General features: G+C 52.6%; 2 protein-coding genes across 4 annotated transcripts in view; both read right to left on the minus strand.

Moving 5' to 3' along the window:
• Window positions 1-1,427: 1,427 nt before the first annotated feature.
• Window positions 1,428-6,038, minus strand: LOC140389141 (uncharacterized). Its single transcript, XM_072473298.1, has 4 exons — window positions 6,034-6,038; window positions 5,847-5,853; window positions 4,774-5,572; window positions 1,428-4,731 (listed from the first exon to the last, which is right to left on the minus strand). Exons 1-4 carry the CDS (start codon window positions 6,036-6,038, stop codon window positions 2,351-2,353), a joined length of 3,192 nt encoding a protein of 1,063 aa, XP_072329399.1. The 3' UTR covers window positions 1,428-2,350.
• LOC140390377 (large proline-rich protein BAG6-like) overlaps window positions 5,880-23,615 on the minus strand; it is a 101,888-nt gene continuing 84,152 nt past the window's right edge. For all 3 annotated transcript variants that reach the window (XM_072475490.1, XM_072475488.1, XM_072475487.1), the window contains 11 exons: window positions 23,253-23,547; window positions 22,801-22,970; window positions 19,755-19,808; window positions 19,214-19,316; window positions 18,337-18,461; window positions 14,110-14,274; window positions 12,576-12,644; window positions 11,382-11,522; window positions 10,396-10,503; window positions 7,257-7,403; window positions 5,880-6,235 (listed from right to left, as the gene is read on the minus strand). In XM_072475490.1, the coding sequence (XP_072331591.1) occupies window positions 6,140-6,235; window positions 7,257-7,403; window positions 10,396-10,503; window positions 11,382-11,522; window positions 12,576-12,644; window positions 14,110-14,274; window positions 18,337-18,461; window positions 19,214-19,316; window positions 19,755-19,808; window positions 22,801-22,970; window positions 23,253-23,547 (1,473 nt within the window). In that variant the 3' untranslated portion in view covers window positions 5,880-6,139. The remainder of the gene's footprint in view (window positions 6,236-7,256; window positions 7,404-10,395; window positions 10,504-11,381; window positions 11,523-12,575; window positions 12,645-14,109; window positions 14,275-18,336; window positions 18,462-19,213; window positions 19,317-19,754; window positions 19,809-22,800; window positions 22,971-23,252; window positions 23,548-23,615) is intronic.

Consider the following 23,615-nt stretch of genomic DNA (forward strand, 5'->3'; position numbering starts at 1 on the left):
AAAAGCCCCATGCTCTGCTCAGGTAATCCCACGCGTGAGTTACCAATGGGACCAGGGGGCCACATGGCTCATTAGAAGATCACCTCTCAAGGGGACTAGCAACTACACCGTTTCCCTCATATTGAGACAGTGGATTTCACACAATCACATTTGGTTTGATGTCTTGCTGCAATGGTAAAGCCAGTTTTGGTCTCCTTATCTGAGGAAGGATGTTCTAGAGGGGATTGCAGCCAAGATTTACCAGACTGATTCCTGCGGTGGCAGGACGGACGCATGAGGAGCGATTGAGTCGGTTAGGTTGCAGTCGCTGGAGTTCAGAAGAACGAGAGGGGGGGATCCACAAAGAAACCTGTAAAATTCTAACAGGACTAGACAGGGTAGATGCAGCAACGATGTTCCCAATGGTGGGAATGTTCAGAACCAGAGGTCACAGTCGGAGGATACGTGTAGACCATTTAGGAGAGATGAGGAGACGTTTCTTCACCGAGAGTGGCGAGTGTGTGGAATTCGTCACCACAGGAAGTAATTGAGAGCAAAGCATTGTAAGGAGCACTTCAGGTGAAGGGATCAAAGGATATTAGGGGGGTGGGGGGGAAAGTGGGATTCGGCTACTGAGTTGGACGATCAGCCATGATCATAATGAATGGCGGAGCAGGATAGAAGGACCGAATGGCTTCCTCCTGCGCCTATTTTCTATGTTTCAGATCAGGACAGTGCCCCTTTAAGGAGTGGGGCCTTTTAATTTGTCCCTCAGTTTGTTGATTTAGTTTAATTATTTTGAACTCAAAGTAGTTCACACAATCACATGAAAGGGAGATCAGAAAATGCTGGAACTGCACAGATCAACCTGCAATAGGGAGAACCGTTTGGTATCGAGTGTGTAATTCCTCACACAGGATGTGTCTCGGACCAGGAATCGAACCACGAGCAGCAGCTTCCCTCTCACATGCTGACAGGTAGATTCTCAGCTGCTTTTATTTCCCATTGCCATCATTCGAGCTTTGTAATGAAGGACTTATTACGGGAAGGGTCAGCACTTTACCCCCTCCCCATGTTTTTTTCTTTTAACCCATCCAGCCCTCCCATCAACTCTGACCTTGTGCACAAATCGTAGGTAATAAGCAGACCTTGAGGGGTGGGGGATGAATCAAGTTAGGGCAAGAATCCAACAACTTTTATATCGCTCATCAACTCAATGCGTTCTTTCAAATCAATTTGCCTATTTGAGGGTCAGACCGGCACAGGGGGAGGCACACACACACTGGCGGCCGTGTTAAATGAACTGCAACTCAAAATACTCCCAAACTTGGTGAGGAAGTTACTTTCCCAGCATCGTTTAAGCTCAGTACCAGCTCATTACTATTCAGATTACAACGTGTGTGTGTGAGAAAACCTTTTGATGGCTGACACAAGAGAAAAAGATTGCATTTATCCAACGGGATTTATTCCGGAAAGGTGTTTCAGAGCAAGTTTGGATTGGAGGTTGTAGCACATCCCCTGCTGAATCCCAGAGGCCACACCGGCGCCTCGCAGAGGCTCCAAGGATGAATTTATTAACAGAATCATGAGTTAACATTTTTTTAAATCAATCAGCGTTCCCAGTCGATGACCAGCTGTACACTTCCAGAGCTGCAGTGGGTCACATCCCATATTCCTTCTGAGACCTTGGGATAATCTTGACACAAACACTGACCCCTCATTTACCAGTTTCTGGGCAGAGCCAATCACCACTGTCACGTCAAAGAAGAAAATTAAATGTTTGCGCCTCTGTAAAAATGGGGGAAAGATGGCCAACTGGAGGTTTTATCTTACCCAGATTTAGCTTGCTTAAGGAGGTGGTGGTGAAAAACCCTGATGAAACTCTACTGTACAGCAGTGCTCAGTGACTAATAGGCTGAAATTAAATAGTGTGAATGTGGTGCAACTGCTTTTCATTTTAAAGCAAATTACAGTTTCGGGGATGACAGGAAAGGTGATGGCGGTGCGGATAGGAGGGGCGTACAGGCCTCCTCTTGTACAAGAACCATTCTACGATGCTGCAATGCTTCATTAGTTGCCCTTTTGTTCCTGATTCCGTGTGGCGCAGGAGTTGAGCCATTTGCCTGCACAAAGCTGGACAATGAGCATCAGTGGATATGGGAGGGAACAGCACAGACAAGATCACATTGCATGGAACAACTGCAGGCCCACATCCCACTGGGGGGACGGGGGGGGGGGGGGCACCAAAACTGTTGTGACAAACATGCATGGGAAGACATGTAGGATGGGGATGAGGTAAGGGGCTGAAGGATGGTATAGGAATACACGGACTGGAGGTCTCCCACGGACTCCTGAACGTTTCCTGTATCCGTTAACTAATTTGTGTCATGCAGGTGCTTTGGGAGATAGCTCTGTTGCTTTGGGAGGTGGCTCTGTTGCTTTGGGAGGTGGCTCTGTTGCTTTGGGAGATGGTGCTGTTGCTTTGGGAGATGGTGCTGTTGCTTTGGGAGGTGGCTCTGTTGCTTTGGGAGATAGCTCTGTTGCTTTGGGAGGTGGCTCTGTTGCTTTGGGAGGTGGCTCTGTTGCTTTGGGAGGTGGCTCTGTTGCTTTGGGAGATGGTGCTGTTGCTTTGGGAGATGGTGCTGTTGCTTTGGGAGGTAGCTCTGTTGCTTTGGGAGGTAGCTCTGTTGCTTTGGGAGGTGGCTCTGTTGCTTTGGGAGGTGGCTCTGTTGCTTTGGGAGGTGGCTCTGTTGCTTTGGGAGATGGTGCTGTTGCTTTGGGAGATGGTGCTGTTGCTTTGGGAGATGGTGCTGTTGCTTTGGGAGATGGTGCTGTTGCTTTGGGAGGTAGCTCTGTTCCTTTGGGAGATGGTGCTGTTCCTTTGGGAGATGGTGCTGTTGCTTTGGGAGATGGCTCTGTTCCTTTGGGAGATGGTGCTGTTCCTTTGGGAGATGGCTCTGTTGCTTTGGGAGATGGCTCTGTTGCTTTGGGAGGTGGCTCTGTTGCTTTGGGAGATGGTGCTGTTGCTTTGGGAGGTAGCTCTGTTGCTTTGGGAGATGGTGCTGTTGCTTTGGGAGATGGTGCTGTTGCTTTGGGAGATGGTGCTGTTGCTTTGGGAGATGGCGCTGTTGCTTTGGGAGGTGGCTCTGTTGCTTTGGGAGGTGGCTCTGTTGCTTTGGGAGGTAGCTCTGTTGCTTTGGGAGGTGGCTCTGTTGCTTTGGGAGATGGCTGTTGCTTTGGGAGGTGGCCCTGTTGCTTTGGGAGATGGTGCTGTTGCTTTGGGAGATGGTGCTGTTGCTTTGGGAGGTGGTGCTGTTGCTTTGGGAGATGGTGCTGTTGCTTTGGGAGATAGCTCTGTTGCTTTGGGAGGTAGCTCTGTTGCTTTGGGAGATGGCGCTGTTGCTTTGGGAGGTAGCTCTGTTGCTTTGGGAGGTAGCTCTGTTGCTTTGGGAGATGGCGCTGTTGCTTTGGGAGGTGGCTCTGTTGCTTTGGGAGGTAGCTCTGTTGCTTTGGGAGGTGGCTCTGTTGCTTTGGGAGGTGGCTCTGTTGCTTTGGGAGATGGTGCTGTTGCTTTGGGAGATGGTGCTGTTGCTTTGGGAGGTGGCGCTGTTGTTTTGGGAGGTGGCTCTGTTATTTTGGAGATCGTTCTGTTGCTTTGGGAGGTGGCTCTGTTGTTTTGGGAAGTGGCTCTGTTGCTTTGGGAGATGGTGCTGTTGCTTTGGGAGATGGTGCTGTTGCTTTGGGAGGTGGCGCTGTTGTTTTGGGAGGTGGCTCTGTTGTTTTGGGAGGTGGCTCTGTTGTTTTGGGAAGTGGCTCTGTTGCTTTGGGAGATGGTGCTGTTGCTTTGGGAGATGGTGCTGTTGCTTTGGGAGATGGTGCTGTTGCTTTGGAGATCGTTCTGTTGCTTTGGGAGATGGCTCTGTTGTTTTGGGAAGTGGCTCTGTTGCTTTGGGAGGTGGCTCTGTTGCTTTGGGAGGTGGCTCTGTTGCTTTGGGAGGTGGCTCTGTTGTTTTGGGAAGTGGCTCTGTTGCTTTGGGAGATAGCTCTGTTGCTTTGGGAGATAGCTCTGTTGTTTTGGGAAGTGGCTCTGTTGCTTTGGGAGATGGTGCTGTTGCTTTGGGAGATGGTGCTGTTGCTTTGGGAGATGGTGCTGTTGCTTTGGGAGATGGTGCTGTTGCTTTGGGAGGTAGCTCTGTTGCTTTGGGAGGTGGCTCTGTTGCTTTGGGAGGTAGCTCTGTTGCTTTGGGAGATGGTGCTGTTGCTTTGGAGATCGTTCTGTTGCTTTGGGAGATGGCTCTGTTGTTTTGGGAAGTGGCTCTGTTGCTTTGGGAGATGGTGCTGTTGCTTTGGGAGATGGTGCTGTTGCTTTGGGAGGTGGCGCTGTTGTTTTGGGAGGTGGCTCTGTTGTTTTGGGAAGTGGCTCTGTTGCTTTGGGAGATGGCGCTGTTGCTTTGGGAGATGGCGCTGTTGCTTTGGGAGATGGCTCTGTTGCTTTCGGAGATGGCGCTGTTGTTTTGGGAGATGGTGCTGTTGCTTTGGGAGATGGCGCTGTTGCTTTGGGAGATGGCTCTGTTGCTTTGGGAGATGGTGCTGTTGCTTTGGGAGATGGTGCTGTTGCTTTGGGAGGTGGCTCTGTTGCTTTGGGAGGTGGCTCTGTTGCTTTGGGAGGTGGCTCTGTTGCTTTGGGAGGTGGCTCTGTTGCTTTGGGAGATGGTGCTGTTGCTTTGGGAGATGGTGCTGTTGCTTTGGGAGGTGGCTCTGTTGCTTTGGGAGGTAGCTCTGTTGCTTTGGGAGATGGTGCTGTTGCTTTGGGAGATGGTGCTGTTGCTTTGGGAGATGGCGCTGTTGCTTTGGGAGATAGCTCTGTTGCTTTGGGAGGTAGCTCTGTTGCTTTGGGAGGTGGCTCTGTTGCTTTGGGAGATGGCTCTGTTGCTTTGGGAGGTGGCTCTGTTGCTTTGGGAGATGGCGCTGTTGCTTTGGGAGATGGCTCTGTTGCTTTGGGAGGTAGCTCTGTTGCTTTGGGAGATGGTGCTGTTGCTTTGGGAGATGGTGCTGTTGCTTTGGGAGGTGGCTCTGTTGCTTTCGGAGATGGCGCTGTTGCTTTGGGAGGTGGCTCTGTTGCTTTGGGAGGTAGCTCTGTTGCTTTGGGAGGTAGCTCTGTTGCTTTGGGAGGTGGCTCTGTTGCTTTGGGAGGTGGCGCTGTTGTTTTGGGAGGTGGCTCTGTTGCTTTGGGAGATGGTGCTGTTGCCTTGGGAGATGGCGCTGTTGCTTTGGGAGATAGCTCTGTTGCTTTCGGAGATGGCGCTGTTGCTTTGGGAGATGGCTCTGTTGCTTTCGGAGATGGCTCTGTTGCTTTGGAGATCGTTCTGTTGCTTTGGGAGATGGTGCTGTTGCTTTGGGAGATGGCTCTGTTGCTTTGGGAGATGGCTCTGTTGCTTTGGAGATCGTTCTGTTGCTTTGGGAGATGGCTCTGTTGCTTTGGAGATCGTTCAGTTGCTTCGGGAGATCGTTCTGTTGCTTTGGGAGATGGCTCTGTTGCTTTGGGAGATGGCTCTGTTGCTTTGGGAGATGGCTCTGTTGCTTTGGGAGATGGCTATGTTGCTTTGGGAGATCGTTCTGTGCTGTCTTTTCCACCATTTGGCTGGACAGCGAACAAGAGTGAGTGCGAGGAAGCAAGAGCAAGAACAAGTGAGAGAAAAGAAGAGAGAGTGAGAAAGAGTGAGAACAAGAGAAAGGAAGAGAGAACAAGAGAAAGGGAGAGAGAACAAGAGAAAGGGAGAGAGAGAGGGAAAAAGAGCGAGCGTGAGCGAGTGAGCAAGAGAGAAAGCAAGCCAGAGTGTTACAAAGAGTATAAAAAAAAAGCTCACCTTCCTTCTGCAAAAAACAGAGAAAAAGCTTGCCAAGATTATCAGGTTTCACAGCTGCAGAGCCGTGATACTTTATTCAAGAGTGAGAACAAACAACAAAAAAAAAGTGCAACACCCGGAGCCCAGTGACGGGAGTAGAATAATTAAACAGTGTGGACAATGACTGGCTGCTCGACGGGGCCTGCACAACATCTGAACCTTCTGTTTGTTCCCTGGTTAGAATTCAGACAAGTAGCTCAAAAGTCCAGGCGGTGGGTGGGAGGGAGGGAAGGGAGAGGGGGTTTGCCGAGGCACTAGGAGTGCTCATCAAAGGCCGTGTGTGTGTTTGGAAACCGCTGCGCGCTATATTCCGGGTCTTCCCTTATCCTCTTCTGGATGTCGGATTGGATCTGAAGGAAAGAGGGAAAAATGACTTTCAGAATGACTCCAAGGTTTCACGCCGCCTCTCACCCAACACTCCCAGAATCAGAACAGTATAGCACAGGAGGTGTCCATTCAGCCCATCAAGTCTGCACCCATTATTTTAAAAATCAATTCAATTTGTCCTTCTTGACCTGTCCCCCAGCTCTTTGTCCATAACATTAAATGTGTAAAACTGCCACCTCTACTTCTTTACTCTTGTCGAAACATCCGCCTATCGGTACCTCTGCTCGGTGATGATCTTTTATGCATGATGAGGTTATTCCACATAGTATCACAGTTTAGTCCAAATCACATTTGCCAGCAAATCACATTAAAGTGAAAAATCAAATGAAAATCGCTTATTGTCACAAGTAGGCTTCAATGAAGTTACTGTGAAAAGCCCCTAGTCGCCACATTCCGGCACCTGTTCGGAGAGGCTGGTACGGGAATCGAACCGTGCTGCTGGCCTGCCTGGGTCTGCTTTAAAAGCCAGCGATTTAGCCCAGTGTGCTAAACCAGCCCCTAAGTAATTAGCAGCAAGCCGTCTAACTGTGCCCCTTCTCCTGCGCGGGGGGGGGGGGGGGGGGGGGGGGATGATTCCAACACTTTTAGGGCCTGGACAGCTGAAGGTTAATGACAAAGCACTTAAAATCAGGTTTGGGTAAGAGGCTAAACTCCCAATATCCAGGCAGACTGCCTCGATAGGACGTCACTTATACGCAGGAGAGAAGTCAAGAGAAAAGTCATTAGCAGAAGATGAAAGACCTCTCATTTCTAGCCTTCAAATCCACTGCTCTATTGACACATCCCGACCAGCACGACCACCATAAAAAGCAAAATTGGTTGCCGTCTCCTAGTCTAACTCATCCTTTTGTTCGAAACCATAGAACCCGCCTTACCCCCACCTTCCCTACAAACTACGCTTTCTCAAGTAACCCACTCTCGTGTTCGGTTCAGCCTCGTCACTGGAAGCTCTCGGCTGAGCTATGCATCCGCAGCACGTCTTACCTGTTGCCTGTAGGCTTCTTGCGCCTCTGTTTTCTCCAGATCTCGAGTCAGACTCTCCGCGCTGGTGACCGGTTTGACGCCTGCAGCCTTCGCAGCTTTGCCCACTGCGTCTGCGAGCGAGAGTTGTGGGCCTTCGCCCTGCATCGTCTGCAAGAGATGGAAGGATATTTCAGCGCCGAGGGTGACACCCATTTTGATTCGAGGCAGCGACCGCCAGGAGCGCTCGCCGTTGCTGCCACTCGCACATCGCGAGTAACCTTTCCTGAAGAACCTTAATACAACTCACTGTCTGACAGGGCGGTGGAGGCAGAGACCCTCATAACATTTAACAAGTATTTAGATGTGCACTCGCGATGCCAAGCAATACAAGGCTATGGGCCAAGTGCTGGAAAATGGGATTAGAATAGTTAGGTGGTTGTTTCTGACTGGCACAGGATTGATGGGCCGAATGGCCTTTCTTGTGCTGTAAACAATGATGGAAGGTAATGAAGGGTCTGCCCAAAGAGATGGTTTGTTCCAATTAGGGAGGAGCAGGGAATCAAGTTGTATAAAGTCGTGATTCTAGGTTAAGTGTCAGGAGGTGGTTCTTTTCCTGACTGGCTGGCTGGCAGCTCCTGCGGTGGACGATTGCTTAATTTGCTTCAAGGAAGCGCAGGATATCCTTCTGGTGGGGGCAGAAATCACCTTGTACAATGGCTCGCCAGTACATAACACTGATCAGCCTGGTCTCCTGGAGTAGTTTTAATCGTTTAATGGGGCCTGGAGAGGGATTTCCTCGCTTGCTTTCTTTTAAAACCTCTGCCTCTCTCTCAGGAGGGCCAGGTGGCTTCCCAGAGTGCAGTGTGGTGGCTGCCCACAATGAGGGGGCCGAGGCTGCGGGGTACAAGGTAACACCCATGGTGGGAGACTGGCTGGATTGTCTAGAGGGCCCATTTCTGGTCCAGCATTATTCACCCGACTGGAATCATGTTTTAACATGAATGAACTGAGGGCCGCTCTGTCAGCACCCCCCCGCTGGAGATTGCACTGGCTATCTGATGTTGATGAGCGGCAAACTGCACTGGGGCGTAACCTGACGCTGAGGGCCAAACCAAAATCCTCAAAAACATAACCAAGTACCAGCATTGCATCAATAGTGGAGCACCAAGAGAGCGTGACGAGGAGAAAAAAACGTTAGCAGCCATCGTCAGCACTGTCAAATCAAGGATTCAATCGGGTAGACTGAGAGAAGCAAATTCCTCTGGAGTGGACACTAGCGGCAACAAAATTACAGCTAGGGCTTTCGGGGCAATGTCGAGAAACATTGAACACAGGGTGGGTGAAAATCTGGAACTCGCCTGTCAGGAACCGAGAGGCTGGGACTGGGGGAAGAAAAGAAAAACTTTCAGAACTGATGATAGAGTCATCTTTGTTGGTAAAAGGTGCGAAGGATGATGAAACCAAGGCAGATTAGATGGAGTTCAGATACAAATCAGCCGAGATCTGACTGAAGGGAGAAACACCGAATGCCTATTCCTGATCTGTATCACTTTCTTGTGAACCTGATTTATCGGCTGTAAATTCCAAGCAGCAGGCACAAAGTGTTTTGTTTTTAAAGAACTACTGCCGAACTGTTCAAGGTCAAGTGGAGGATTCTTTTTTTAAAACATAGACATACGGGGGTTAGCACTGTCTCACAGCGCCAGGGACCCGGGTTCAATAGCAGCCTTGGGTGACTGTGTGGAGTTTGTACTTTCCGTGTCTGCCTGGGTTTCCTCCGGGTGCTCTGGTTTTCTCCACAGTCCAAAGGTGCGCCGGTTAGGTGGGGTCACAGAATCTCTGCAGTGCCGAAGGAGGCCATTTGGCCCATCGAGTCTGCACTGACCCTTCAAAAGAGAACTGTAACTGGGCCCACTCCCCACCTTGTCCCTGCAACCCCGCCTAACCGTTGGACACTAAGGGACAATTTAGCATGGCCAATCCACATAACCTGCACATCTTTGGACTGTGGGAAGAAACTGGAGTATCTGGAGGAAACCCATAAAGACATGGTAATGGGGTTAGGGCAGGGCAGTGGGCCTCGGTACAGTGCTCTTTCAGAAATTTGGTGCAGACTCGATGGGCCGAATGACCTTCTGCACTGCAGGAACTCTATGGTTCTATAGATGACAGCAGTTAGCAAAGCGACTTCAGAAATATATTACATTGCTGCCCTGCAGTAACATCACAGGAAAACCGTTCAAATGCAAATTCACAACCTAAATATTGACTTAGGCAATTCCAATGGTAAATGTTGATGCAAAAGTGAGGGTTTGCACGTACACGATTAACAAGAGAGCAGACCAATGAGGGACACTGTGCTGCTTTAAGCACCAATGCTGCACGGCTTCACGTGCAATGTCCCGGAAACGAGGTGCTCCAGAACAGCAGAAACCTTCACTGCCTCAGAGCACAATCCACCAGTGTAAGTCTGCCCATAGCACCATACAGCACAGGAGCTCATTCTGCCCATCATTTCGGTGCCAGCTCTTTCAGACAGTAACACAATCAGCCCGCCCTACTCCTTGCTCGTGCCCTGCACTTTATCTTTTGTACCATATGTACAATCCCCTGAGAATTACTATGGCTTCTGCCAGTCTTTCAGGAAGTGCATTTCAGATCATAACTTGCAACCCACAAATATTTCTTCACGCCTTCCTTCTGAGAAAATCCTCTTCAATCCATTGCCTTGTGGTTACGGGCCCCCCTGCCAGTTGTAACAATCTCTTCCTCTTGACTGGATCAAAACACAATTAACTTGCGCCTTAACCTTCGTTCTGTTCTGATGAGAATATTCCCAGCTTCTCCACAATCTCTCATAGCCGATTGATAAAGCTCCTCTGCATTCTCCCATTGCATTGCCATTTCACCTGCAGCATATTGCTCAGGTTTGACACAATGCCCAGGATGAGGCCTACCCAGTGACAGGTAAAAGACCCAGCACAATTTCCTGGCTTTGGGCTCCCTATCTCTGTTTGAAAGTGTTATCAATTTGACCCTAACCGCTCTGTTACATTTATCAAATTACTTAAGAAATATCTCGAATTCTGCTCAACTTGCTCCTGAAAGTATTGATTAAAGCTAGTGGCACATGGATACGATCAGAGATAAAATTTGGTACCTTTCGACGTTTAGCTGGCATGCCGCTGAGGTAGGCATCACTGAGCGGCGGCTGTGGTTTCATTTTCCTCTGGGTCTGGATGTCCTGTCGGATAACGGGTACCCACTCCTGAACAAAAAGCAAACGAGTATTTCACACACAAGAATATTCAGCCCACTGCCCCACTCAGTCCCAGAGGGGGAAAGGACAATGTCTGCCTCACTCAGTCCCAGAGGGGGAAAGGACAATGTCTGCCCCACTCAGTCCCAGAGGGGGAAAGGACAATGTCTGCCCCACTCAGTCCCAGAGGGGGAAAGGACAATGTCTGCCCCACTCAGTCCCAGAGGGGGAAAGGACAATGTCAGTGTGACTCACTGTCCCACCCAGACCCTGACCTGCTGTCCAACCCAGTTCCGGGCAGAGGGGTTTGGGGGGTGAAGAGAGTGGACAGTGGGATCCACTGACCACCCTGTCCCAGATTCTGTGTCCCGCCCAGACCCTGACCCACTGTCCCAAGTTCGGGGGGGCCGGGGACAGAACAGTCAGACGCACTGTCCCACCCAGTCCCAGAGGGAGTAAAGGCCAGTGCTACTGTCCCATCCAGTCTCAAACAGGTGGGGCAACTAATGCCTGTTGAACTGCACAACCTGTAAGTTAATAGTGTTCGGGGGAAGAGTTTTTTCTGAACAAGCTGGGGCTCTTCGCTAGAAAGCAGAAGGATGACTCCACCGAGGTTTCTAAAATTATGAAGCAGTTGATCGGGGAGACAGAGAAATGTGGGGGGCGGTTTAAAACTATACCACCCAGAGTGTGGTGATAGTGTGGAATTTGCTTCCACAAAGCGTAATTAAGGTGAACTTCATAGGTACATTTCAGGGGCTACCAGGTAAATACGAGGGAGAAAAGAGATAGAAGGGTCGATTTAGATGAGGTTGTGGTGAGGGTAGGGCCATAACAACCAGTGAAGCCGAGTGGCACGTTTCTGCATTTAGTTCCACGCAACTTACCGGTGGCATGGCAGCCACCCAAGGCTCTGCTTCCGACCCTTCTCTCTGCGCAGCGTCGGCGCCGATCGACACCGTCGGCTCGGTCGACATCACCTCCTCCGCGGTGGTGGCAGGAGCAGGAGAAGCAGTCGAGTCTTTCCTCTGTCAGCCAAAAGAGAATGCCCCAAATCACCACATCAAGTTAAAGAGATAACCGGCAACTACATCAACTCATAATTAAAATGAGGGCACAGACATGACAACAGATGCGGGGAAAGAAAATTATAGGCCCTCTTGGAGACCACAGTCTCTGGGGCAAGTCTCTCTGAGCACGGGTTACCTGGTGAGGAATGTGGCTGCAACTGCAGCAGAATTTTTGGATGAATAATATTGAATCCCAACTTGATGTACTGAAGGCAGACGGCCATAACGTTAGTTAGCATCAGGGTGCTATTGCTGTTGCTTCACATGTCAGAGCCATTTACAGCATAGGAGACAGTCTTTAGGGCCATCGACTCCATGTCGACTTGCCGAGGATCAATCCAGCCAGTAGCAACCCCACTTCCCCCAGCCTGGTTCCTGGAGCCCCTGAAAGCCCATTTTCTTTGAGTGCCCGCCCAGTTTCCTTTCGAAATCATCATTATTTCCGCTTCCACCACCCGGGTATACAATGTGTCCCGGGTCATTATCACTCACCGTATAAAAAAGGTTCTAATAAACCTGGGGGTCACCACTGCAGAATTTCAACCCTCCATAGTCTCCCCAGTGTGATCGTGCTGGGGCCAGGTTTCAGCACTCCACAGCCACCAGTTATGAAGCGCGAATTGTAACCTTCGAAGCCCATTAATTCCACAGATCAGTAGGTCCTAATCTTCCTGGGCCTTTTGTCAAAAACCTACTTCTGGTTTAAGACAGCCAGAGTGTGCCTGCGTCTGTGGGTCACCCATCTTTCTCTGCCTGCATTCACACATTCTGAGAACGGTTATACCAGCTAACCTCGTCCCAGTGGCCTGCAACCAGGACCTCCAAATAGAGCGGGCATGAGGGGCTCACCACTTTACTTCAGGCTAACAAGTTGGGTCTGTGGTGGGTGTAACTTTCACTGCTCAGCCAGGCAAGAATGACTGGCATTTGGAATCATGCTGAAAGTGAAAGTGGTGAGCCCTGACCATTGCTTGCAAAAGGACGGGGAGCCCCAATAAGATTTCCCATTACCTGTGGTACTTCCTGCATAGCTTCCTCATATTCGGCTGGATGCTCCTCCATGCGTTCCTCAGGCACGTCCTGTATTGAAAAGGGCTCCGTCAGTGCAGTGCGTCAACAGCAATGCGCATTTATACAACGCCTTTAACATAGCGAAGCTTCATAGCAGAGTTAGCAACCAAAATCTGCTGCCAGGCCACATATGGAGATGTTAGGGCAGTGACCAAAAAAGTAATTTTACAAGTCTTCGCGGAGGAGAGAGAGGGACGGAACTCCAGTCAGTCGGATTCAAGCTGCTGAAGGCACAGACAAAAACGGTGGGGCAATGGAAATCAGAGATGCGCAAGTGGCCAGAATTGGAGGAGCGCAGATGTCTCAAGGAGGGTTACGGGGCTGGCAGAGGTTACAGAGATACGGTAGGGAGGTGGCTACGGAGAATTCAGAAAAATGGGCCCCGACTCACAAATACGAACAAAAAAGGGTAAGGAGACCAGCGCTTAAAGGGTCAATTTGTTAGCTGCCTTTGGATCTGCATTTAGTAAAAGTAATGGTTTATGGCAGAGTCAAAGTCATCAGAAAGACTGCCTCAGTTCATCCGTAGTACTGGAAGTAGGGCAGCAGCCAGTTACTGGAGGTCAACAGGGTTGCAGACTAGTGCATGGGTTTTGCCTCCAATTATGCTACACACAGATTTTCCCATGCAACGGGGAAGGTGGGCCATTGGCGAAAGGAAACCTATGTTTGATCCAGATGTAACATTTCACTACCCATGTGCAATTCAATATCCTGGCCCCCTCCACTTTGAAACGGACGGCCAATGCTCAGTGGGGCCCCTGCACGCCCCCTGCGGACAAAGGCGGCATTCTCACTCGAAAGGGCCGAGGTCACTCGAATGCCAACTGGGTTTCAGTTGGTGGTGCGCTCTGCCACAAGTGGAAACATTCTCCCAGCATCCGCCCCGTCAAGTCCCCATTCAGCATCTTACATGTCTGATTCTCCTAAACTCAATGGGTGTAAGACCCAACCTTCCCGCCTAATATAACGTCTCTACACTAGGAACCAGTCGAGTGAACCTTCTATGACCTGCTTCCTGTGCAATTTTATCCTTTAAGTAAGGAGACCAAATCAGTACACAGTACTCCAGATGTGGTCTCACTAAAGATATGGACCAATGTAACACCCTTTCCTACCTTTATACACAATCGCCTAGCAATAAATACCAACATTCCGTTTCTCTTCCGAATCACTTACTGCATCAGCACACTAACCTTCTTGTGATTCTTGCATCAGGACACCCAGATCCCTCTGTAACACAGCGTTGTTGCTTGTGGGACCTAGGCTGCTGCCTTTTCTGCTTTGCAACAATGCCTGCACTTCAAAAATAAGCTATTGACTATAAACACAATGTGGGAAGCCCCGGGGAGCAATACAAATGAAAGTTCATTCTTCAATGCCTTGGGTAACAGCGCAATAAAATGCACCCCAGGGAGCCTATTGCTGGGATGTAGTCACGTCTTGCCTCTCGCCTGACTTGTTAACCGTTTACCTGCTGTGCCTCTGGCTCCTGACGCTGAGGCTCCCTCCTCCTGACGTATTGCAGAATCTGCTCCTCAGTCACGGGCATGTGCTCCATGATCACCTGCAGCCTCATCGCCATCATGGTGGTCAGCCAGTTCACCAGCGAGGGATTAACATCCACCGACATACGCCGCTGAGGTACAGGGCCAGGCGGTTTAATAAAAGCAAGAGAGAATGAAATATTAGAGCATTGTGCTAACCTTCCGCCAGCGCGGAGCAGCCTCTGAGGATTACGAGTGAATTGGAAACAGGAGCACCATCAATCTAATGCGTGGTTGTACACGAGGGGGTTGAGAATACACGTGGTATTGGGATTGAGCAGGGTCAGAGAGATAAATAGGAGATGGGGGGGGGGAAACAGGGCAGGGATGGCAAGCTCTTATGATAATCGGCAGCTTTCAGTCATTTCGTGGTGCGAGAGCAAGTGTTGTACGGCTTTTACAGCTCTGGATTATACTGCAGGAGGCGCTACAGTTGTGCACAAATCATTGGAGCTACGCACTCAGTCACCCTCAACTCACCAACCTGGCAAACAAAGAGTTACTAAAACCAGAGATTTAAACAAAATGAAGCAATCACTGAACCCATTAATTAGTAAGCGTTTCAAAGATCACTTCAAGAGGCAGATTTGCTGGCGTGTATTTATCGTGTGTTCTATGATTTTTCATGTATGGAACGATCTGTCTGGATTGCATGCAGAATATTACTTTTCACTGTACCTCAAATCAAATCCAATTAATAACCCCTTGTCCCCTTGGGTCAATTAAATTTGGAATTAAAGTACCTACAGGCCAGAAGCAGGTTCCAAAAGCTCTATCTCTCCCCCCCCCCACCACCACAGAAACAGGTCCAACAGCTCTACGCCAGTGTTTGCGCCCCACACAAATGCCTCTTCCCACCCCTCTCCATTCCCATCCTATCTTAATAACTTCAAGTCGTTTCACACTTGTGAGGTTATCTACTTTGCTCTTAAAGGCATCTTTGTTACTCGCCTCAACCTCTTGCGCTAGTCAATTCTTTACTCTAACCACACTCCGGGTAAAGAGGCTTCTCTCGAAATCCCTGCTGGATTTGTTAGTGACTATCTTGTATTGGTGACCCCTGGTTTTCTGACTCCTTACTCCTACAAATTCCTGGTCAATATTCCACTCTCACCAACTGAACTCCAAAATTAAAATCAAACCGATGCAGAAGCAATAGAATCGCAGAATCCCTGCAGTGCAGAAGGAGGCCATTCAGCCCATCGAGTCTGCACCGACCCGCCGAAAGAGCACCCTAGCAAGGCCCAATCCCTCACCCTATCCCCGTAACCACACCTAACCATTGGACTCTAACGAGCAAATTAAAGCATGGCCGACCCCATCTAACCTGCACGTCTTTGGATTGTGGGAGGAAACGGGAGGACCCGGCGGAAACCCACGCAGACACGGGGAGAACGTGCAAACTTCTCACACAGTCACCCAAGACTGGAATTGAACCTGGGTTCCTGGCACGCTCTAAGGCAGCAGTGTTAACCACTGTGCCACCCAGGACAGTTCCTACGTGCTCCAAAGTAGCTCGGGGAACAACAGCTCCTCTTTCAATTCAGTTTCGAAGGCCTTCCAGACTCAACATTGAGCTCAACAATTTCCAACCGTTACCCTGCTCCCGTTTTTTTTTTTTTTTTTTTGCAGAGTGAGAGTTGCTAATGATTCTGCCGTTGCCACTTACAGCTCCTTTCCATGTTCCTCGTCATTTAAACTTTCTTGTCCCCCCCCCTCACCTTCTCCGTCTCTAACACCCTTTTCCCTTCTCTGCCTCTGAACTTGTTTAAAATCGGTTAAATCTTGTAACTTTTCCCAGTCCTGAAGAAACATCATCAATCGCCCTGAAAGATTAGTTCTCCTTCTCTCTCCACAGACGCTGTCTGCCCTGCTGACTATCTCCAGCGTTTTTTGTTTTTAGATCACTCTAATGTTAATTGGCACAGAAAGGATTCTTGAATGCTAAGTAATCCTGGACAAAAGATAATTCCTGAATTTGCTGTGCATAGAATTTACAGTGCAGGAGGAGGCCATTCGGCCCATCAAGTCTGCTGCAGCCCTCGGAAAGAGCCCATGCCTCCACCCTATCCCCGTAACCGCACCCAACCTTTTTGGACACTGAGGGCAATTGATCATGGCCAATCCACCTGACCCCTGCACACCTTTGGACTGTGGGAGGAAACCGGAGCACCCGGAGGAAACCCACGCACACACGGGGAGAACGTGCAGACCCCGCACGGAAAGTGGCCCAAGCCGGGAATCTAACCTGGGACCCTGGCGCTGTGAAGCTGCAGTGCTAACCACTGTGCTGCCCACCATTCCATGCCCTCACCCCATTATCTCAGAGGTGGCTGCAGGCCAGTTTCTTTGCCAATCCTGGCCCTCAATACCAAGTAAGGTGCCAGACTGACTGAAAGATTCACTGACAGAGAATTATTCTATGGCTGCTCAATCGAATACCATGCATGGACAGGGCTGATGCGGCACCAAAGGCGTATAATATAAAGGGAGCATGACATTGCGCAAGGAGGTCTTGTGGCGCAGTGGCTAGCTTCCCTGCCTCTGAGACGGAAGCTCTGGGTTCGAGTCCCACCCCAGGACTTGATGGTCAAGGAAGATGGGTTCATAACATGGCCAAAAAGGTTGAGTGTCAACCATCAAAATCCTTCCAACACGCCAATGTCTGGCCGTAACAAAAGACTCCTGGTCAGCCATGGTTGACGTGATGCGAAGTGGCGCCCCTCAAGCCTCTGCCGATAAACTAGTGACCTGCTCCAGGAAAAAACCGTGCTGTGGGAACAGGTGAATGTCTGCCTTGTGCACCAGTAGGTGCGGAGAAGAGAAACGACAAACAAAGGTTTTGCAGGGTCTTTCTGAGGTAGAAATCATGGGATATCACATCGGCTGATGCATTGCAATCAGATTACTGTCACATGCACAATGGGGCGGCAGATTCAATTTTTAAAAGGGCTCTTTTGAGGCACAGACACTGTCGACCTGGCACCATCCTTGCCTGAATCTGGTGCCTGTGTGTTCTGGTCTCTCTCCAGGATCTGCATGGAGGCAAGTTCTTACTCACTGGATAAACTACTTAGCTCATCAAGAATCCTCTTCCAGGTTACATCAACCCAGAGCTTTAAATAGTCACCCTGAAACAAAGTGGTTTCTCGATAACCTCAAAAGGAAAATTATCAACTTTTTCATAATTTTTAAAAATCTTCTTCTTGGGATGTGGGCGTCGCTGCTTAGACCTTGTGTCCATCCCCAATTGCCCTGAACTGACTGATATATCAGGCCATTTCAGAGGGCAGTGATGAGACAAACACATTGACATGGGTCTGGAGTCAAGGCCGGGTAAGCTCTTTCCCGGAAGGACATTAGAGAACCTGCTCAAGTCATTGGACATCAGTCTGTGTGGAGTTTGCACATTCTCTGTGTCTGAATGGGTTTCCTCCGGGTGCTCTGGTTTTCTCCCACAGGTTAGGTGGATTGGCCATGCTAAATTGCCCCTTGGTGTCCAGGGATGTGCAGGTTAGGTGGGGTTACAGGGTTAGAGTGGAGGAGTAGGATAGGCCCAGGTGGGGTGCACTTTCAGAGGGTCATTGCAGACATGGGCCAAATGGCCCCCTTGTGTACTGTAGGACATCTATCGTTCTATGGAATCAGATGGGTTTTTTTACACAATGATCGACAAGAGCCCCATGGGGGCTTGTCCCGAGACTAGATTTATATTTCAGATTTCGGCTGCCCGGACGGGCTGTGAACCCTTGTCCCCAGAACTCTGGGCCTCCGGATTACTGGTCCAGTGACATTACCACTCTGCCACCGCAGGGCGGCACGGTGGCAGTGGTTAGCATTACTATCTCACAGCGTCAGGGATCTGGGTTCAATTCTGGCCTTGGGTCACTGTCTATGCGGAGTTTGCAATTTCTCCTCGTGTCTGCTTGGGTTACCTCCGAGCACTCCGGCTTCCTCCCAAAGTCCAAAGGTGCGCAGGTTAGGTAGGGTTACGGGGATAGGACAGGGGAGTCGGCCTAGGTACGGTGCTCATTCAGAGGGTCAGTGGGCTGAATGGCCTCCTTCTGCACTGTAGGAATTTGATGGTTCACGGTCTCCCCATGCTGCAGTATGCAGAGGTTCAGTGCCCTCCCCTGGCTGAAAAGTCTACTTACAATTCGATCATTGATAACCGTGGTTAGCGCACTCTGCTCTCCTCGCAGACTGTACAGGTTCAATGCCAAGCACTCAAACAGAGCCTGATTACACAACTCCAGCAGCCGGTGACCAAAACTGGCATCTGTAGGAAGAGAGAGAGAGAGCGATCAGAGAGTGGGGCAAGGATACGTGTGAGAAAGAGGGCAACCCAACAAAAGAACGAGGCAGCGGATGAAAGAGTGAGCCACGTGAGGGGCTCCACTGCTATGCACTGAAAATGAAAAAAAAACGAAAATCGTTTATTGTCACAAGTAGGCTTCAAATGAAGTTACTGTGAAAAGCCCCTAGTCGCCACATTGCGGCGCCTGTTCGGGGAGGCTGGTACGGGAATTGAACCGTGCTGCTGGCCTTCAAAGCCAGTGATTTAGCTCTGTGCTAAACCAGCCCCATGGCTGTGTGTGTGTGTGTGTGTGTGTGTGTGTGTGTGCGTGCGTGTGTGTGTGAGAGAGAGAGAGAGAGTGAGAGTGCTCTGTACAGATTCAAGATGCAACCCCTTGCGTGTGCTGCATTCACCGATCTCAGCCAAGGCATTTTTTGGCCTCTGCAGCTTGTGGGTGGGAGGGAAGGCGCCAGGATTGACACTCCTGATCGTCATCCAGACGCTCCAGCGAAGCCAGCATGCGTCACTCTTTGTGAGAGCAGGGGGAGATTTACTGTTCATGTGGAATAACCAACTCTTCATAATAATCCAGAGATACTTAAGCACTCGCCTGGTCTGGAGGCCAGCAGAAACTCAGCGTGAGGAAGAGAGGGTGGGAGAGGAAAAACAGATCAGCAAAGGGAAGCAAATAAACGACAGCGACAGCAAGGCAAAAAATCCAATGAGGAAGGTACCAGTGCATTGTAGAATGTGTGCAGCGATTCTGTTGAACTGCTCCCGTAAGAAGTCCAGATTTGTGGCTGTGATGTCCACTTCATCGCGCACTCCAACAGATGCCTAGAGAGTAAACGGATAAAATGAGCCGGCAGCATGGTTGCGCAAGCCGGCCTACTCCAGCCAAACTGAGCTCTGCACTGGACCCCAAGGCATCCAATTCCTCACCCAAAAACATCTGCAAGGGCCCCAGGCCAGCGGCATCTCACCCGCCCCGCGCACACCCTCCACACTGTCCGCTGAGCCCGGGCATGCAGCCCGGCCGAATGCCGACTGGCCCCATGTCCATAACTCAACAACAACTCAAAAGCCTCGAGAGCACTGGAGAGGTTGAAGACCTGGGACACCGGTCCGCCAGCACCAGTTTTAAATGGACATCTTTTCCTGCTGAGTGCAAGGTTGCGATCTGCAATATGTCCCCCCTGAATCCCTCCACGCATCAAACTTGGCAATGGACATAATACCCCTCACTCCATGCAAAACAGTTTATCGCATACTTACAAAACTTTCCTGAATATATTCCTCCAAGCCATTTATCAAGACATCTGTTGACACCTGGAATTAAAGAAAGGTGCATTCATAGAACTCCTGGTCTAAAATTACTTCCAACACAGATCCAGAGTGTCTATCTGCATGTCACCCAAGGCAATCACCTCATCCTGCAGCTCTCCACGTCAATGCAATACTCAAAACAACAGAAATCCAAAGCACACCACATGCATCAAATTAGCACAACAACAGTTAGCAGGCTCAATCCCGAGGAGGTCGAGAGCCAGAGGGAGGGAGGGAGCGAGAGCCAGAGGGCGGGAAGGAGAGAGAGCCAGAGGGCGGGAGGGAGCGAGAGCCAGAGGGCGGGAAGGAGAGAGAGAGCCAGTGGGCGGGAGTGAGCGAGAGCCAGAGGGCGGGAGGGAGCGAGAGCCAGAGGGAGGGAGGGAACGAGAGCCAGAGGGCGGGAGGGAGAGAGAGCCAGAGGGCGGGAGGGAGAGAGAGCCAGAGGGCGGGAGGGAGAGAGAGCCAGAGGGCGGGAGGGAGCGAGAGCCAGAGGGCGGGAGGGAGCGAGAGCCAGAGGGCGGGAGGGAGCGAGAGCCAGAGGGCGGGAGGGAGCGAGAGCCAGGGGGAGGGAGGGAACGAGAGCCAGAGGGCGGGAGGGAGCGAGAGCCAGAGGGCGGGAGGGAGCGAGAGCCAGAGGGAGGGAGGGAACGAGAGCCAGAGGGAGGGAGGGAACGAGAGCCAGAGGGCAGGAGGGAGAGAGAGCCAGAGGGCAGGAGGGAGCGAGAGCCATAGGGCGGGAGGGAGCGAGAGCCAGAGGGCGGGAGGGAACGAGAGCCAGAGGGCGGGAGGGAGCGAGAGCCAGAGGGCGGGAGGGAGCGAGAGCCAGAGGGCGGGAGGGAGCGAGAGCCAGATGGCGGGAGGGAGCGAGAGCCAGAGGGCGGGAGGGAACGAGAGCCAGAGGGCGGGAGGGAGCGAGAGCCAGAGGGCGGGAGGGAGAGAGAGCCAGAGGGCGGGAGGGAGAGAGAGCCAGAGGGCGGGAGGGAGAGAGAGCCAGAGGGCGGGAGGGAGCGAGAGCCAGAGGGCGGGAGGGAGCGAGAGCCAGAGGGCGGGAGGGAGCGAGAGCCAGAGGGAGGGAAGGAGAGCCAGAGGGCGGGAGGGAGCGAGAGCCAGAGGGAGGGAGGGAAGGAGAGCCAGAGGGCGGGAGGGAGCGAGAGCCAGAGGGAGGGAGGGAGAGAGAGCCAGAGGGCGGGAGGGAGCGAAAGCCAGAGGGCGGGAGGGAGCGAAAGCCAGAGGGCGGGAGGGAGAGAGAGCCGGAGGGCGGGAGGGAGAGAGAGCCGGAGGGCGGGAGGGAGCGAGACACAGAGGGCGGGAAGGAGCGAGACACAGAGGGCGGGAAGGAGCGAGACACAGAGGGCGGGAAGGAGCGAGAGCCAGAGGGCGGGAGGGAGCGAGAGCCAGAGGGAGGGAGGGAGAGAGAGCCAGAGGGCGGGAGGGAGCGAAAGCCAGAGGGCGGGAGGGAGCGAAAGCCAGAGGGCGGGAGGGAGAGAGAGCCGGAGGGCGGGAGGGAGAGAGAGCCGGAGGGCGGGAGGGAGCGAGACACAGAGGGCGGGAAGGAGCGAGACACAGAGGGCGGGAAGGAGCGAGACACAGAGGGCGGGAAGGAGCGAGAGCCAGAGGGCGGGAGGGAGCGAGAGCCAGAGGGCGGGAGGGAGCGAGAGCCAGAGGGCGGGAGGGAGCGAGAGCCAGAGGGCGGGAGGGAGCGAGAGCCAGAGGGCGGGAGGGAGCGAGAGCCAGAGGGTGGGAGGGAGCGAGAGCCAGAGGGCGGGAGGGAGCGAGAGCCAGAGGGCGGGAGGGAGCGAGAGCCAGAGGGCGGGAGGGAGCGAGAGCCAGAGGGCGGGAGGGAGCGAGAGCCAGAGGGCGGGAGGGAGCGAGAGCCAGAGGGCGGGAGGGAGCGAGAGCCAGAGGGCGGGAGGGAGCGAGAGCCAGAGGGCGGGAGGGAGCGAGAGCCAGAGGGCGGGAGGGAGCGAGAGCCAGAGGGCGGGAGGGAGCGAGAGCCAGAGGGCGGGAGGGAGCGAGAGCCAGAGGGCGGGAGGGAGCGAGAGCCAGAGGGCGGGAGGGAGCGAGAGCCAGAGGGCGGGAGGGAGCGAGAGCCAGAGGGCGGGAGGGAGCGAGAGCCAGAGGGAGGGAGGGAACGAGAGCCAGAGGGCGGGAGGGAACGAGAGCCAGAGGGCGGGAGGGAGAGAGAGCCAGAGGGCGGGAGGGAGCGAGAGCCAGAGGGCGGGAGGGAGCGAGAGCCAGAGGGCGGGAGGGAACGAGAGCCAGAGGGCGGGAGGGAACGAGAGCCAGAGGGCGGGAGGGAGCGAGAGCCAGAGGGCGGGAGGGAGCGAGAGCCAGAGGGCGGGAGCGAGCGAGAACCAGAGGGCGGGAGGGAGAGAGAGCCAGAGGGCGGGAGGGAGAGAGAGCCAGAGGGCGGGAGGGAGAGAGAGCCAGAGGGCGGGAGGGAGCGAGAGCCAGAGGGCGGGAGGGAGCGAGAGCCAGAGGGCGGGAGGGAGCGAGAGCCAGAGGGAGGGAAGGAGAGCCAGAGGGAGGGAAGGAGAGCCAGAGGGCGGGAGGGAGCGAGAGCCAGAGGGAGGGAGGGAAGGAGAGCCAGAGGGCGGAAGGGAGCGAAAGCCAGAGGGCGGGAGGGAGAGAGAGCCAGAGGGCGGGAGGGAGCGAGAGCCAGAGGGCGGGAGGGAGCGAGAGCCAGAGGGCGAGTGGGAGCGAGAGCCAGAGGGCGGGAGGGAGCGAGAGCCAGAGGGCGGGAGGGAGCGAGGGCCAGAGGGAGGGAGGGAACGAGAGCCAGAGGGCGGGTGGGAGCGAGAGCCAGAGGGAGGGAGGGAAGGAGAGCCAGAGGGCAGGATGGAGCGAGAGCCAGAGGGAGGGAGGGAGCGAGAGCCAGAGGGCGGGAGGGAGCAAGAATTAACAGTGATGATGGTGCAGAGATGGAGTGAGGGGAGGGGGGAAGGTGGAAAGGGAAGCGAGAGAGAGAGAGAGAGAGAGAGAGTGCCCTGCTTACCCGGATATTCTCCTCTGTCGGCTCCTGGTTGTTGAGGTACTGCTCGCGGAAGAAGCAGTTGAGCTGCGGTTGGATGCGTTGCAGTGGCTGGAACTGGCCGTGCAGCAGCATGATCATGTCCACCATAGAGAAATTCTGGCATATGAGGGACAGCAGATCGCCGAAGAATCCTGCCAAGGAGCGGAGTAACTTAAGAAAATCTGATCCAAGGTAATTGAGACAGAAACACATCGGGCGGCAGGCGAGGTGAAGAGTATAAAATGAGATCAAAAGATAACACGGTACTTTTCCAGAGACCAACAGCGTCAAAGGAGAAATGTACAAACTTAGATGGATAAAGACACTTCAAAGCTCAAAAAGGTGAGTTCATAACCGTCCGGATAACGGAGTGAAATCCCCATACACTGATTAAATTGAACACGGGTGGTCAGTACAGTAAGCGGTAAACATACCTAAAGCTCCGTCTACTCCTGGCTCGAAGATGTTGCTGGTACCGCTGAGCCGCTGGATAAAATCGGCGATGCTCTCTGTGCTGCCCTGCTGTGCGTTCAGTGAGCCCATCATGGAGGACAGCACACCCTGCACCACGCTGGTGAAGAACTCCGGTGTCAGGGTGTCGGCCCCCGCCTGCTGCCTGTTGACCCGCTCCTGGCTTGGCTGCGACTGGGGCGGAGGGGCAGCCTGAGCCGTCGGCTGGGGGGCAGCTTGAGGAGTTGGCTGGGGCATCGCCGCAGCTCCCTGGGCCGCCTTAAGGGCAGAGAACACAAGATGAGGAGAAATGAGTTGCGGGCATGAAAACAAGCAGATAAATGAAC

This window comes from Scyliorhinus torazame, chromosome 14 (genome assembly GCF_047496885.1).
Source record: "Scyliorhinus torazame isolate Kashiwa2021f chromosome 14, sScyTor2.1, whole genome shotgun sequence".
Lineage (NCBI taxonomy): Eukaryota > Metazoa > Chordata > Chondrichthyes > Carcharhiniformes > Scyliorhinidae > Scyliorhinus > Scyliorhinus torazame.